Consider the following 12,797-nt stretch of genomic DNA (forward strand, 5'->3'; position numbering starts at 1 on the left):
AAGCACCCCAAAAAGCATGGGAAACTTTATGTTTTATAAAAGACATGCTAACACATTTTTGCAAACAATTTTACTTTGTTAAAATACACATGTAACAGTTTCTCTCTGGTAGTCATACTTTCAATGTTAAACTTACAAAGTATCCTTTTGAAGTCAATTGCCTCCACCATTTTTGGACAATATACAATACTCCATTGTTACACACTATTGGTTAGTTGGCATTACATACTAAGGGAGGCAACTCATGAAATCCAATAGATGTCACTATACTACATAGCACTAAAAATCTGCTTGATCTGCCAAGGTGTAGATAGGGTTAACATATCAGATCCTTGGCTAGCAATGATGTGCTATATAATAATATGACAGGAACTACAGGTGATGCTCAATTTATGCCACTGATGTATTCCAGAGATTATGGCATAAATCAAAACTGGTGTAAATTGAAAGTAATTTTTCCATAGGATACTTGTAAATTAAGAAAGTTCATGGGCAAATTACACCTCTGAGTTTTCAAGTAATGATTATTGATGCATGATTTTCGAGTCACAGCACATGGTGCCAGCAGTGTGTAAAAATGAGCACAGCAGTGCAAACTGAAGTGTCATTAAAATGAAAGTGGGTGAGTCGACTTGGAATACAGCAAGTGTCACCTGTATTCATAAAATAACTTGTTTCAGAACTAACAGTGATATAGATAGATCCAGCTTACTTTCATTTACTTATAACCTCTCCCAGCAATCCTGTTGGTGGTTATGTTGAATATAATGTAAAAAAAAAAAAAAAACACTAACTAATCTTTGCAAATTATTACTCTAGGTATCAAACTCAGGCCAACTGAGGTACAAAGTGATGATATTTCAAATGAACTACTCATAGCTTACTCATTTGTTGGAGGATAGTGTCTACTGGAGGGTTGGTGTAATCTGGGCCCTTCCACTTCCATCGGTCTCAGTTTAGTCAACTGCTCTCTCTCAATAGCTGCTATCCCTGAATCAGTATCGGGCACAACAGGAATCTCTCCCCACAAGGCAGACATGCTGGCTATCCTGCATGTCAAATGATAGAAAGTGAAAACGAGTTCTTCATTCATATACCATTATAAACTAAACCAGTGCTGTTTACAAAATAGTACAAGGGCCCCCGAGTGGCCAAGTGGTCTAAAGCGCTCTCCATTACAGATCACTGCCATCTCACCTCTGTCTGCGTGGGTTCAAGTCTAGGATTCGGCCAACGTGGGTATGTGAGAAAGTTTGCCAGTAGCTTCTCGTGGCTCGGTGGTTTATCCCGAGGTTTTCCCGGGTTCTTCCTCTACCATTAATACTGGCTGCCATACATAGCCTATCGTGTGCTGAAAAATGGCATTAAACCCCACAACAACAACAACAAAATAGTACAAGATACACACAGTCCTAATCCATGGAGTCTATACAGTATTCTGGTATCAAAAAGAATCAATTAGCAGACACAGAGGCATATTATTTTGGTTTGGTTTGATGTTTTATAGCATAGCAACACATTAGTGTTACTTAGGTGTCAAGGCAATTAAAGTGGCTTTTTCTGGGACACACCATGGTAACCAGTCTGGCCTGATCTGATGGTAGGATTCAAACCTAAACCCTTCCTGTCAGGAGTCTGGCATGATAACCACTGAGTCAAAGTGTCTAGTCATACAAATAGAGAGATATAATTTATCACAATAATGATAACCACTGACACACAGAAAACTCCATGGTGATATGACTTTCCATTTTGAAGAAATAGTGAAACAAGATTTTCAAGATTGCTGGCATGGAGGCCATCTTGGATATCAGGTTGGTACCATTTCCATTTATGCATCATATGAAAAAGTTTTTTGGGGAAATATGATAAGCCATTAGTAACAATAATGATTTGCAAGATGATCATTGTCATAATCACGTTGAGGTCAGATCAGCAACAATTTCATATGCAGCCAACTAGACACTTTAAGAAGTCTTTCAAAGAAAATTCCATGTTAATATTACAATTCAGCCAGGATAGTTATAAAATTTTCAATATGGCCAGTGGTCATATTGGATATCAGAGCAGCAAAGTTTTCATGTAAGTCTTGTTTGATTTTGTGGGGTTTAATGCCATTTTTCATCATACAATAGGCTATACATGGCAGTCAAAAGGAGGAAGAACCAACAACACACATAGAGCCACAAACAAGTGCACTCACATGTCTACATACTCAGACATATCTGGACAGAGTGAGAAAATGAGTGATCTGTTGATCTGTAAATGGAAGCTGCTTTGCTACTTGAGGCCCATTTTTATTTAGGACCAATAAATCATCATAAGAAGTCTGTCAATAACAAACTTATGTTGATACAACCATCCATTCAGGAAGAGTAACAATAACAAGGTTTTCAAGATGACCACTGTGGTGGCAATAATGGCTGTGCAGGCAGCACCATTTTCATTTACCAACTAGACATTATACGAAGACATTGTATGAAAATCCCATGGCAAGATGACTTTCTATTTATAAGTATCAATAACAAGATTTTAAAGATGGCTGCTGTGGTGGCCATATTTATCAAGGCAAATGAAGTCAATTTTAAAATTGCAGTCATACCATTCTTGTATAACATACCTGTTTACAAGTAACTGTAAACTATAATGTGCGTTTGTGTGTGTTTTGGATTTTTAAAAAAGTTTTAGTCATATCGCTACAATGTCTGCAGTGTGACAGCTTATAGTGATGTCTAGCACTGGGACATCATGCTACAGACATGTAGCATGATGTCCCACCCAGTCTGATCTGAGTGTGGCTCTGTTTACCATTAAATTTTGAGACATTTTAAACTCAGGCTAGTTCAAATTGTAAACAAATGTTTACAATGATGTAATCATGTCATAATCCAAAAAGTAATCCTCCGAGTGTAATTTAGTTTACCGCTCCGGTGGCTTAAGTGTCCACCTCAGATGCAGGAGGTTGCAGGTCGAACCCCCACTGAGTCATACCAAAGACTTATAGAAATGGTACTAGCAGCTGCCTCGCTTGGCATTAAGCATTAAGAGGTTAGTGTTAGGACTGGTCAGCCTGGTGTCAGGATAATGTGACTGGGTGGGACATCATGCTACATGTCTGTAGCATGATGTCCCAGTGCTAGACATCACTATAAACTGTCACACTGCAGACATCGTAGCGATATGACTAAAACTTATTTAAAGCTGTTAAAAATCCAAAACACACACAAACGCACATTATAGTTTATAGTTACTTGTAACCAAAATAATGCCATGTTAAAATTATCTGGAAAGCATTATAAAAATCACAATGCTCCAAGTAATATTGGTTTCTGAATAGATAAAAATATTTGTTTCATTAATGTTCATGTGGCAGACATATTTTACTTTATTTCCTACCATGGTATAAGACTCAGTCAACTTTTAACTCTGACCAAATTATTATATTAGTTATAAAGTTTCAGAATATGTTTCTCTCTTTATATTGCGTGGTATCCAAAGTAATGAAATATCTTAAAAACAATTAGTACCAGCAAGGCTACAAAGATATGATTCTGTGACAGTATATTTCATAAAGGATGGTGGAGAAGGAAATAGCACAGTTATAATGCATATCATTAACTTATCTATTATTACTGGTCAGGCCCTGGATGACCTGCCTGACCAATGCCTTTACATAAAGACTGACAAAGCTAAAGTAGAAAATTATCATCAGGTGTCCATATAAGTATTATTTCCAAAGTATTGGTAATGTATGATAAACTGGAGTCTTATCTCAACAAAACAAATCAATCTGAATTTCAGTCTGATGTTTCAGCAGGTACTTGTTTAATTCATTATACTAGATAAAGGCAATTTTTTACTGGCATGATTTTACTTGACTTACAGAAAGATTTTGATACTGCTGATTACCATACACTTTTAAAAGAAGTAAAAATAGCCATTGGTCTTAACTCTATGTCAGTTCAGTGGTTTAAACCTTGTTTGACCAGCAGACAGCAGTTAATGGGTACTCATATAATGATTCCTCCTGTGCTACAACTTCATTTGGGGGCTTCCCCAAGGATTTATACTTTGTCCTTTGCTCATTTTCATGTTAATGACATGGCTAGAACTATTGGCATTAGTTTATTTCTTCATGCTAATGATTCTGCTGTTATATTTTATGACCCAGATATTGATTCATTTGAGATGTGTCTAAACATGGAACTAGGGCTGGATTATTCATAATAATTATCCCTCAGGCAAAACAGAATCCATTCCATTTGGAACCAAGAAAAAAATTAAGAAAAAAGAAATAGCTTAAATATTACATGAATCAGACATATTAGTAATAAATTCAGTTTTTTATGCTGACAATGATACATGTTTAACTGATGGGAAGAAGTACCATTTAAATGTTGAATGCAACACTTAAAGTTTCTTTTCAGAAATTAAAGATATTAAACTAACAACAAAAGAAAGTTAATGGCAGGTGCCCTTGTTCAGTGTCATTTTAATTATTCAAGTTTTTTTCTGGTGCTCAAATCTATCAAAGAAAATTATAAATAGACTGCAAACTAATCAAAACAAAATTATCAATTTTTTTTCTTGGATTTAAACCAAGATTGTATATTAATACTGAATTAACTAATTTAATCCAATGCCAACAATCTAAAAACAAAGTATATCAACTAAAACTAAACAATGCTTTTACTCGTTGTCAATGGTACAGATCCTTTATATACATTACCTATTTGTCATTGGTACAGACCTTTTATAAACATGTGTATCTAAATGTCAACGGTACAGATCCTTTATAAACATGTTTATCTAATTGTCAATGGTACCTATCCTTTATCCACATGTTTATCTAATTGTCAATGGTACAGATCCTTTATCTATATGTTTATCTAATTGTCAATGGTACAGATCCTTTATAAACATGTTTATCTATTTGTCAGTGGTACAGATCCTATAAATATTTATCTAATTCTCAATGGTACAGATCCTATAAATGTTTATCTAATTGTCAATGGTACAGATCCTTTATCTACATGTTTATCTGTCAATGGTACAGATCCAATATCTACATGTTTATCTGATTGTCGTAGTACAGATCCTTTATCTGTTTATCTAACTGTCAATGGTACAGATCCTTTATAAACATGTTTACCTGAGTGTCAATGGTACAGATCCTTCTCTACATGTTTATCTGATTGTCAGTGATACAGATCCTTTATCTACTTTATCTAATTTTCAATAATACAGATCCTTTATCCACATGTTTATTTGTCAATGGTACCAATCCTTTATCCATGTTTGTCTAATTGTCAAAGGTACAGGTCCTATAAATGTTTGTCTACTTGTCAAAAGTACAGGTCCTATAAATGTTTGTCTAATTGTCAATGGTACAGATCCTTTATCTACATGTTTATCTAATTGTCAATGGTACAGATCCTTTATCTACATGTCTTTCTAACTGTCAATGGTACATATCCTTTATCTACATGTTTATCTAATTGTCAATGGTACAGATCCTTTATCTACATGTTTATATAATTGTCAATGGTACAGATCCTTTATCTACATGTTTATATAATTGTCGATGGTACATATCCTTTATAAACATGTTTATCTAATTGTCAATAGTACATATCCTTTATATATATGTTTATCTAATTGTCAATGGTACAAATCCTTTATCTACATTTTTATATAATTGTCACTGGTACAGATCCTTTATCTACATGTTTATATAATTGTCGATGGTACATATCCTTTATAAACATGCTTATCTAATTGTCAATAGTACATATCCTTTATAAACATGTTTATTTAATTGTCAATAGTACATATCCTTTATATATATATGTTTATCTAATTGTCAATGGTACAAATCCTTTATCTACATGTTTATCTAATTATCAATGGTACAGATCCTTTATAAACATGTTTATCTGATTGTCAATGGTACAGATCCTATAAATGTTTATCTAATTGACAATGGTACAGATCCTTTATAAACATGTTTATCTGATTGTCAATTGTACAGATCCTTTATATACAGTTCAAAATTGTTGTTGTTGTTGAAAGGGTTTAACGCCATTTTTCAGCACACAATAGGCTATATATGGCAGCCAGTATTAATGGTGGAGGAAGAACCCGGGAAAACCCCAGAAAGAACCACCAACCCACAAGAAGCTACTGGCAAGCTTTCTCACATATCCACATTGGCCGAATCCGAGACTCAAACCTATGCAGACAGAGGTGAGATGGCAGTGATCCATAACGGATAGTGCCTTAGACCACTCAGCCACTCTGGGCCCCTTCAAAATTGTAAGTTTGTTATAAACAGTAATTCATATTGTACACATTTACATCATTCAGACATGTCAACTACATAATTCCTGCTATAACAAATTCTGGTTCAAAATCATTTACTTATACTGCATACGAATCCTGGAATGATTTACCTAGTGAACTGAAATTTATATCTAATATCAAAACTTCTGATGAGGTAAAATGTTTTTGTTTTTTTTAAAAATTAAAATACTGGAGAAGACAGTGATTAATTCCTCTACAATTGAAAAGTTTATCAATCATTTTTTTGACAGCAATGCCCTACAGTCAATGTTCTGAAGTTGATTCAAATTATCTTCTTAACTCCAATAATTTGTTGCATTGCCTATGATCAGTACATTCATTATATAATACAGTATGTGTTCTGACATTTTCTTCATAAACTGTGATATTATGGGATTTATTTGCTATAACTTTTATCTCCATTGCATGCCATAACTTGGTAAACCATACAGATAACATGCATATAAACAAATCACTCTACCTTATATTATATTTTTCTTATTCTGACTCCAACAAAAATTAGACATGTAGGTGGCACAGTTTCATAATATTTTTCCATTTGATTTTTATTGATTAATTAACTTATTTTGCCAATATACAGTCTTTCAATCATGTAAACAGTTTATGTTTTCTCTTCGCATTTGTGTTGTTGTTTTTGTAAGCTGTCTAAACTGATACGAGCCTGAATAACTCAAAACATTGTAGTCTTGTAACTACCATTACCATTTTTGTGTCAAAAGAAGTGTGAGAACTTTTATCCTAGACTTATGAAGACTCTGTAAGTATATAACTGCCCCAGGGCCTGTTACCCACTCATGCCAGACAAGGTCAGCTGCCTTGATTTGTCTTTGGAAAAGCTACTTAGTTACCATTTCCTCTGCCAATAGGGTTGGGTATTAAAGAAGTTTTGTACTGCAGCATATTACAATAAGGAATGAGTATTGCAACATATTGAGAAATCTTGTAAAAAATGCAAAAATATTATTAAGAGCAAACAAGGAGTTAAGCTCCATAATTTCAACCCAAAATGTTGCCTTTTTATTCTGTACCAGCTCATGCAAGACATGGCTCTGTGTCTGCCACTGTGGGCTAGTGCTTTGCAACAGGATACAAGACTTAAGGCTTAAGGCTCCATGTCTGCCACTGTAGGTTATTGCTTTGCAACAGGATACAATACATATGGCTCTGTGTCTGCCACTTTGGGCTATTGCTTTGCAAAAGGATACAAGATTTAAGGCTCCATGTCTGCCACTGTGGGCTATTGCTTTGCAACAGAATACAAGACTAGAGGCTGTGTCTGCCACTGTGGGCTATTGATTTGCAAAAGGATACAAGACTTAAGGCTCCATGTCTGCCACTGTGGGCTATTACTTTGCAACAGGATACAAGACTTAAGACTCTATGTAACTGTGGGCTAGTGCTTTGCAACAGGATACAAGTCTTAAGGCTCGATGTCTGCCACTGTGGGTTACTGCTTTGCAACAGGCTACATATAAGGTGCAGCTGAACCATTTTCTCAGGCTACACATCATTCAGAAATTTTCTTGTTTTTTTATTACAATAACAGACATTGAAACAAAAAATTCAAATGAAACATAGGCTGAAGTATCCAAAAATAGCCATATACAATTTACACATGCACTGTCCTGATTTATCAATATGTCCCTGTCTTTTCAGCTTAGGTAACTCATATGGAAACAAATGATGTTGGAGTCTTCAAAATGTTCTACAGAAGAATTTTTTTCTCACCAGGCCTGAATTTACAGTTAACATTTTTATACTTCATACCTAGTTATTTGCTCCCTTTTGTTTGCAACATACACAGATCAATAATATGACAAACAAGTCTTCATAACTGCTCAAAATATTTATGTTAAAATTTCCTGGCAAACAAGTCCAATGTAACAGTAATTTAATGAGGACTCATCTAGAGTTACTTAATGTACATAAAACTACATGTATAACATTTAGGAACATGAATATATGAAAGGGTTTATGTACACACTTTGGTCATTACACCAACTGAGTTCAAATGAGCATTGTGAAAACTACACCCTGCAAGTCATTGCTAACACTACTGAGTTATGGTTCTTGCTAATAGGTAACAATATTGAATAAAATTACAGTATAACAATCTTACATTTTTTTAGTCTAAACCTTCACTAAAAGTCCAAAACCTTTTATTTCATACATTTCTACACATCATCAATCATATAGTAAGGCTATCTAACAAAGTATATGCAACTTAAGATTAGGTGAAGCTGTGTACTTTAGCAGATATGGAGATTAAGACTCTTGTTAATCAATTCCTGCTGCCTAATAAGGCCAAAAAATGTGTCTCATATTGCACTGATTTATAAGTACTTCAAGCAGGTCTTTTTTTTACGCATGGGGAAAAGTGCTTGAGGTCGGCAATAAGAAACAAGGACAGACAGCTGATCTTACATGGGGGGGGGGAGCCTGATTCTAAACCGGCTGTTGTTTTAGACAAACTGAATGTAGTATGCTGTGCTGTGTTGTTTAAAGATGAAATGAAAATAGTGAAAGGAAGATGGTCATTTATTTATTTTTTTAGTGTTTAAGCAAATTTGTATTGATCTGAAATGGAATTCAGCTAATTAAATAAATTACTGCAGAAAAGTAAATGTAATCTTTTCCCTGATTCTTTCGAGCCGCATGCAAAATTAAAGAGTGGCAAGGGAAAGCCACTGAGAATTGTTATGGATGAAACATAACAAACAAGCACAATTATCGTGGTTCTCGGTTACCTTAATATTTTCTTCTCTTGCTGTAATACTATATATTTCACAATGAATGAGCATTTGTAATCCAATGTTATATACTGGTAACACAAAAATGCAGCCATATTCTGAATTATTATATGCTCATTTTTTTCTCCATTAACTTTTTACATTGTCAGAATCGTGTAGTATTACCCGATACTGAACCCATGCACCAATACACATATAGCATTCACGTGCATAAAGGAACTACTTTCTACTGTAAACAAACATTGAACGCAGACGCCAGCAATTTTGATTTGTAAACAAATCATGTACACTTGTGTAAGAGGCGTTTTACGTTCTGGTTGTTTAAATTTGTTTCTGAATGAACTAAAACATGTTTTGTGGACTACCACATACCAACTGCTTTGTCACATTCTATGTTGATACAATGTTTCGGATTTAGGCTAGCTACAGTATACAACAGATGCATAAAATAGGTCTTTACAAATAACATACAAGTGACAAGTCATATACTGTCTTCTTTAGCTGGTGACAAGAATGGCAAAAAAATATACTTAGTTTTACATCCTGAATTTCCTCAAAATGTACTTTCTTAGTTCTGCAAATCCAAATTACATGAGCCGTGTCATAGGTTCTCAATCTTGATTACACATTTCAAAACTGTACTGTAATTTCGATGATAAGTGCAATTACATCCTCCTTACTGCACTAAAAATGAAATAAGTATTAAATTCCATAGCATTCTTTTGATAATTGCAATTGAAAGACTTCTTATTTTTCCCACTTATTTGATTTCAAATATTCAATGACAGAAACAGAAACACATCTGTAGATGTCAACACGCTTCTACCTAGCTTCTTCAATCCCACATATTTCATGTGGTATTGTCACATACAAATCCAGTCCATAGTCATGAAATTTCGTAGAATTGAAAAAAATACCAAAATCTATTCATTCCAGATCAAATGGAAAAGTTACTGCAATGCACATTCATTCACAATATGACTCCAAATTTCAATTTTAACTAGACACGCCCTTTTCTTTTGAAAGTTATGTCAAGCGTGCAACTAAGTTCAAATTTATCTGGGAGGAGTTATGTGCGCAGTAATAATGTTGTGTAATGATGAATATGCGCTTGTGTATTTAGTTTGGGATACGGAATATATTCATTTTCATTGTTTCTTGTAGTGTATTTTGTTTTTATAATTAAGCCTTAGGTAGAATAAGAAAATGAGCATATAATAAAAAGGTTACTGCATTTGTATGGGAAAATATGAACTCGTTTTTTCGGATGGATATACTGCACTCTCCAGGTCGTGCAGTATTATATCCCAAAAACTTGTTCATATTTTCCCATACAAATGCAGTAACCTATAATTATTGCAAGGAAAATAAAAAGTGTGTGTGATTTGGATTTTAACATAGCTTTAACAATTTTGCAGTCATAGTGCTACGATGTCTGCATTGTGGCAGTTTATAGCTATGTCTAGCACTGGGGCATCATGCCACAAATATGTAGGATCATGTCCCATCAAGTGACATTATCCTGACACCAGGCCAACCCGTCCTAAACTATTCTCTTAATGCTGAGCATCTAGTGAGGCAGCTGCTGGTGAACCATTTTTATAAGTCTTTGGTATGACTCGGCCATGGTTTGAACCCATGACCTATGCATCCAAGGCAGATGCTCTAACCACTCAGTCCACATGAGTAGTAGAAAATAAATAGTCTCATCACAGGGATTGGCAAACAAGTAAATAAATATACTCATCTTCAAGATACTAGATATGTATACTTGTGGTTCTTTGTTATTTATTAAAGTGCATTTAATTTCCAGTTTAAATAAGATAATTATGGGAAATGATCAATAAATAGACGCCATGTAGATTCCAGGTTATACAATTGGAGTTACTTTGATATCATGGTAATACAAACAAAATATCTGTACCATGGCACATACTTGTCCTAACATTGGAAACTAGATGTATAAGCTGCACAAAGTTTAAATCAACTTGACAAATGACACTACTACTATGGCCCTCATCCAACAACAGCATCTTATCAGAGAGAATAAAAGCAATGTATCTGTAACCATCTATGAAAGGGGAGTGACACCGTGATTGTGAGAATGGGCACACAAACATGAGCATGAAAGTCATGTCGACCACAGACTGTTTAAACAACTCTACCTGTTCAAACAAAAAGTAGTGATTGTGTACAATAAAGTTTTAAAGCTAACACCTATCAGTTATGAAAGCCACCTGAAAACAACATTAACATACTTCACAGTTTGACTCCTATATGTTACCATAGATTTGCTTCTGACAAATATGGTAATCATGTGATCTGAATCTTACATAATAGATGACAAACTGGTTACCTGATTTATTAAAGTGATATTGATTTTAAGAAGATATCATACAGAGATATATATTCTCTTTGAGAACATGGGGTATGTCCATGTTTGGAAACCGTGATATTTATGGGTGCATTTTCAAAATAATATGTATTCTCTAAAATGTATGTGTGCATATAATTTTACATATTTATAAGTTTTCTAATGCCTGCACACAAAAATGGAAATAAGGAGATGAGTATTCATTTACGTTTGGTGTCATCCTTACAATTAAGTACATCACTGCATTAAATCTTAATTTTTATATTATTTTGGTATTGCTGTACCTGCCTCAAAAAGCACTTGTCAGTATACTGTGTGGCAGTGTTGCACATTGGATGCGCCCAGGGGACATTTTCCAACTCCAAACCGTCCCAAAAATTTCACAAATCTCCATATTTTGATCATTATAGGAGGACAACGCTACATAAAATGTCCTCTTGACAGCTCAACCAAAGTGCAACATGCTGAATAAATCTTAGCTTATCCTGTGATTATTTAGAAACATGGTATTGGATTACATATGATCACAATTAGCAATTACGATTACCCGAGGTCTGGCAGTTGAATAGGTTTTACAAAATCGCTCACAACGAAAATAGGTGCATCATCCAAGCTATCCATAAATCATTTATTGTGTCGTCTAACCGTGTTTATTATGTAACAATTTATTCAGCTATTCTTACTGATAACGAAATAAATACGTTATGCAAGATTATATGCCATGGATATTATAAATTCGAAGAAAAAATAACGTCTTTCCGGATTCTTTTATTATTGTTGGATTCCAACTTGGAATAAGACATTTCTCGAGAAATCGCGCGCAACAACTTGGAATTCCAAATTGTTGCGCTCCTTCTCGAGAAATTGCATGGTCGTTGGCTCCAACTTACAATAGGCCATATCTCGAGAAATTGCGCGCAACAACTTGGAATTCCTTATTCTCAAAGGTATTAATCGGTGTGTATTTGTGTGTGCTCTGTACTTTGAAATTGTATTAAACTGAATAATAAAGACTCTTTACAAAACAAATTATAAGTACTACTCTGCTATCTAATTATTTAATATTAGTTTTCAAAGATCTATCTATCTATCTATCTATCTATCTATCTATCTATCTATCTTTCTTTCTTTCTTTCTTTATTTCTATCTATCTATCTATCTATCTATCTTTCTTTCTTTCTTTCTTTATTTCTATCTATCTATCTATCTATCTATCTATCTATCTATCTATCTATCTATCTATCTACCTATCTATCTATATTTAATTTCCTGTGTTTGTTAGTTAGTTTTATTTTATTTTATTTCATTAC

At 34.1% G+C, this 12,797-nt stretch overlaps 1 protein-coding gene across 2 annotated transcripts in view; it reads right to left on the minus strand.

Moving 5' to 3' along the window:
• LOC149797434 (STAGA complex 65 subunit gamma-like) overlaps nt 1–12,282 on the minus strand; it is a 54,057-nt gene extending 41,775 nt beyond the window's left edge. For both annotated transcript variants that reach the window (XM_089962230.1, XM_089962231.1), the window contains exons 1-2: nt 12,035–12,282; nt 885–1,049 (exon numbers count right to left, since the gene is read on the minus strand). In XM_089962230.1, coding sequence (XP_089818356.1) covers nt 885–1,049; nt 12,035–12,108 — 239 coding nt within the window. In that variant the 5' untranslated portion in view covers nt 12,109–12,282. The remainder of the gene's footprint in view (nt 1–884; nt 1,050–12,034) is intronic.
• Between the last annotated feature and the right edge of the window lie 515 nt (nt 12,283–12,797).

This window comes from Sinohyriopsis cumingii, chromosome 6 (genome assembly GCF_028554795.1).
Source record: "Sinohyriopsis cumingii isolate HCF-2022 chromosome 6, ASM2855479v2, whole genome shotgun sequence".
Classification (NCBI taxonomy): domain Eukaryota; kingdom Metazoa; phylum Mollusca; class Bivalvia; order Unionida; family Unionidae; genus Sinohyriopsis; species Sinohyriopsis cumingii.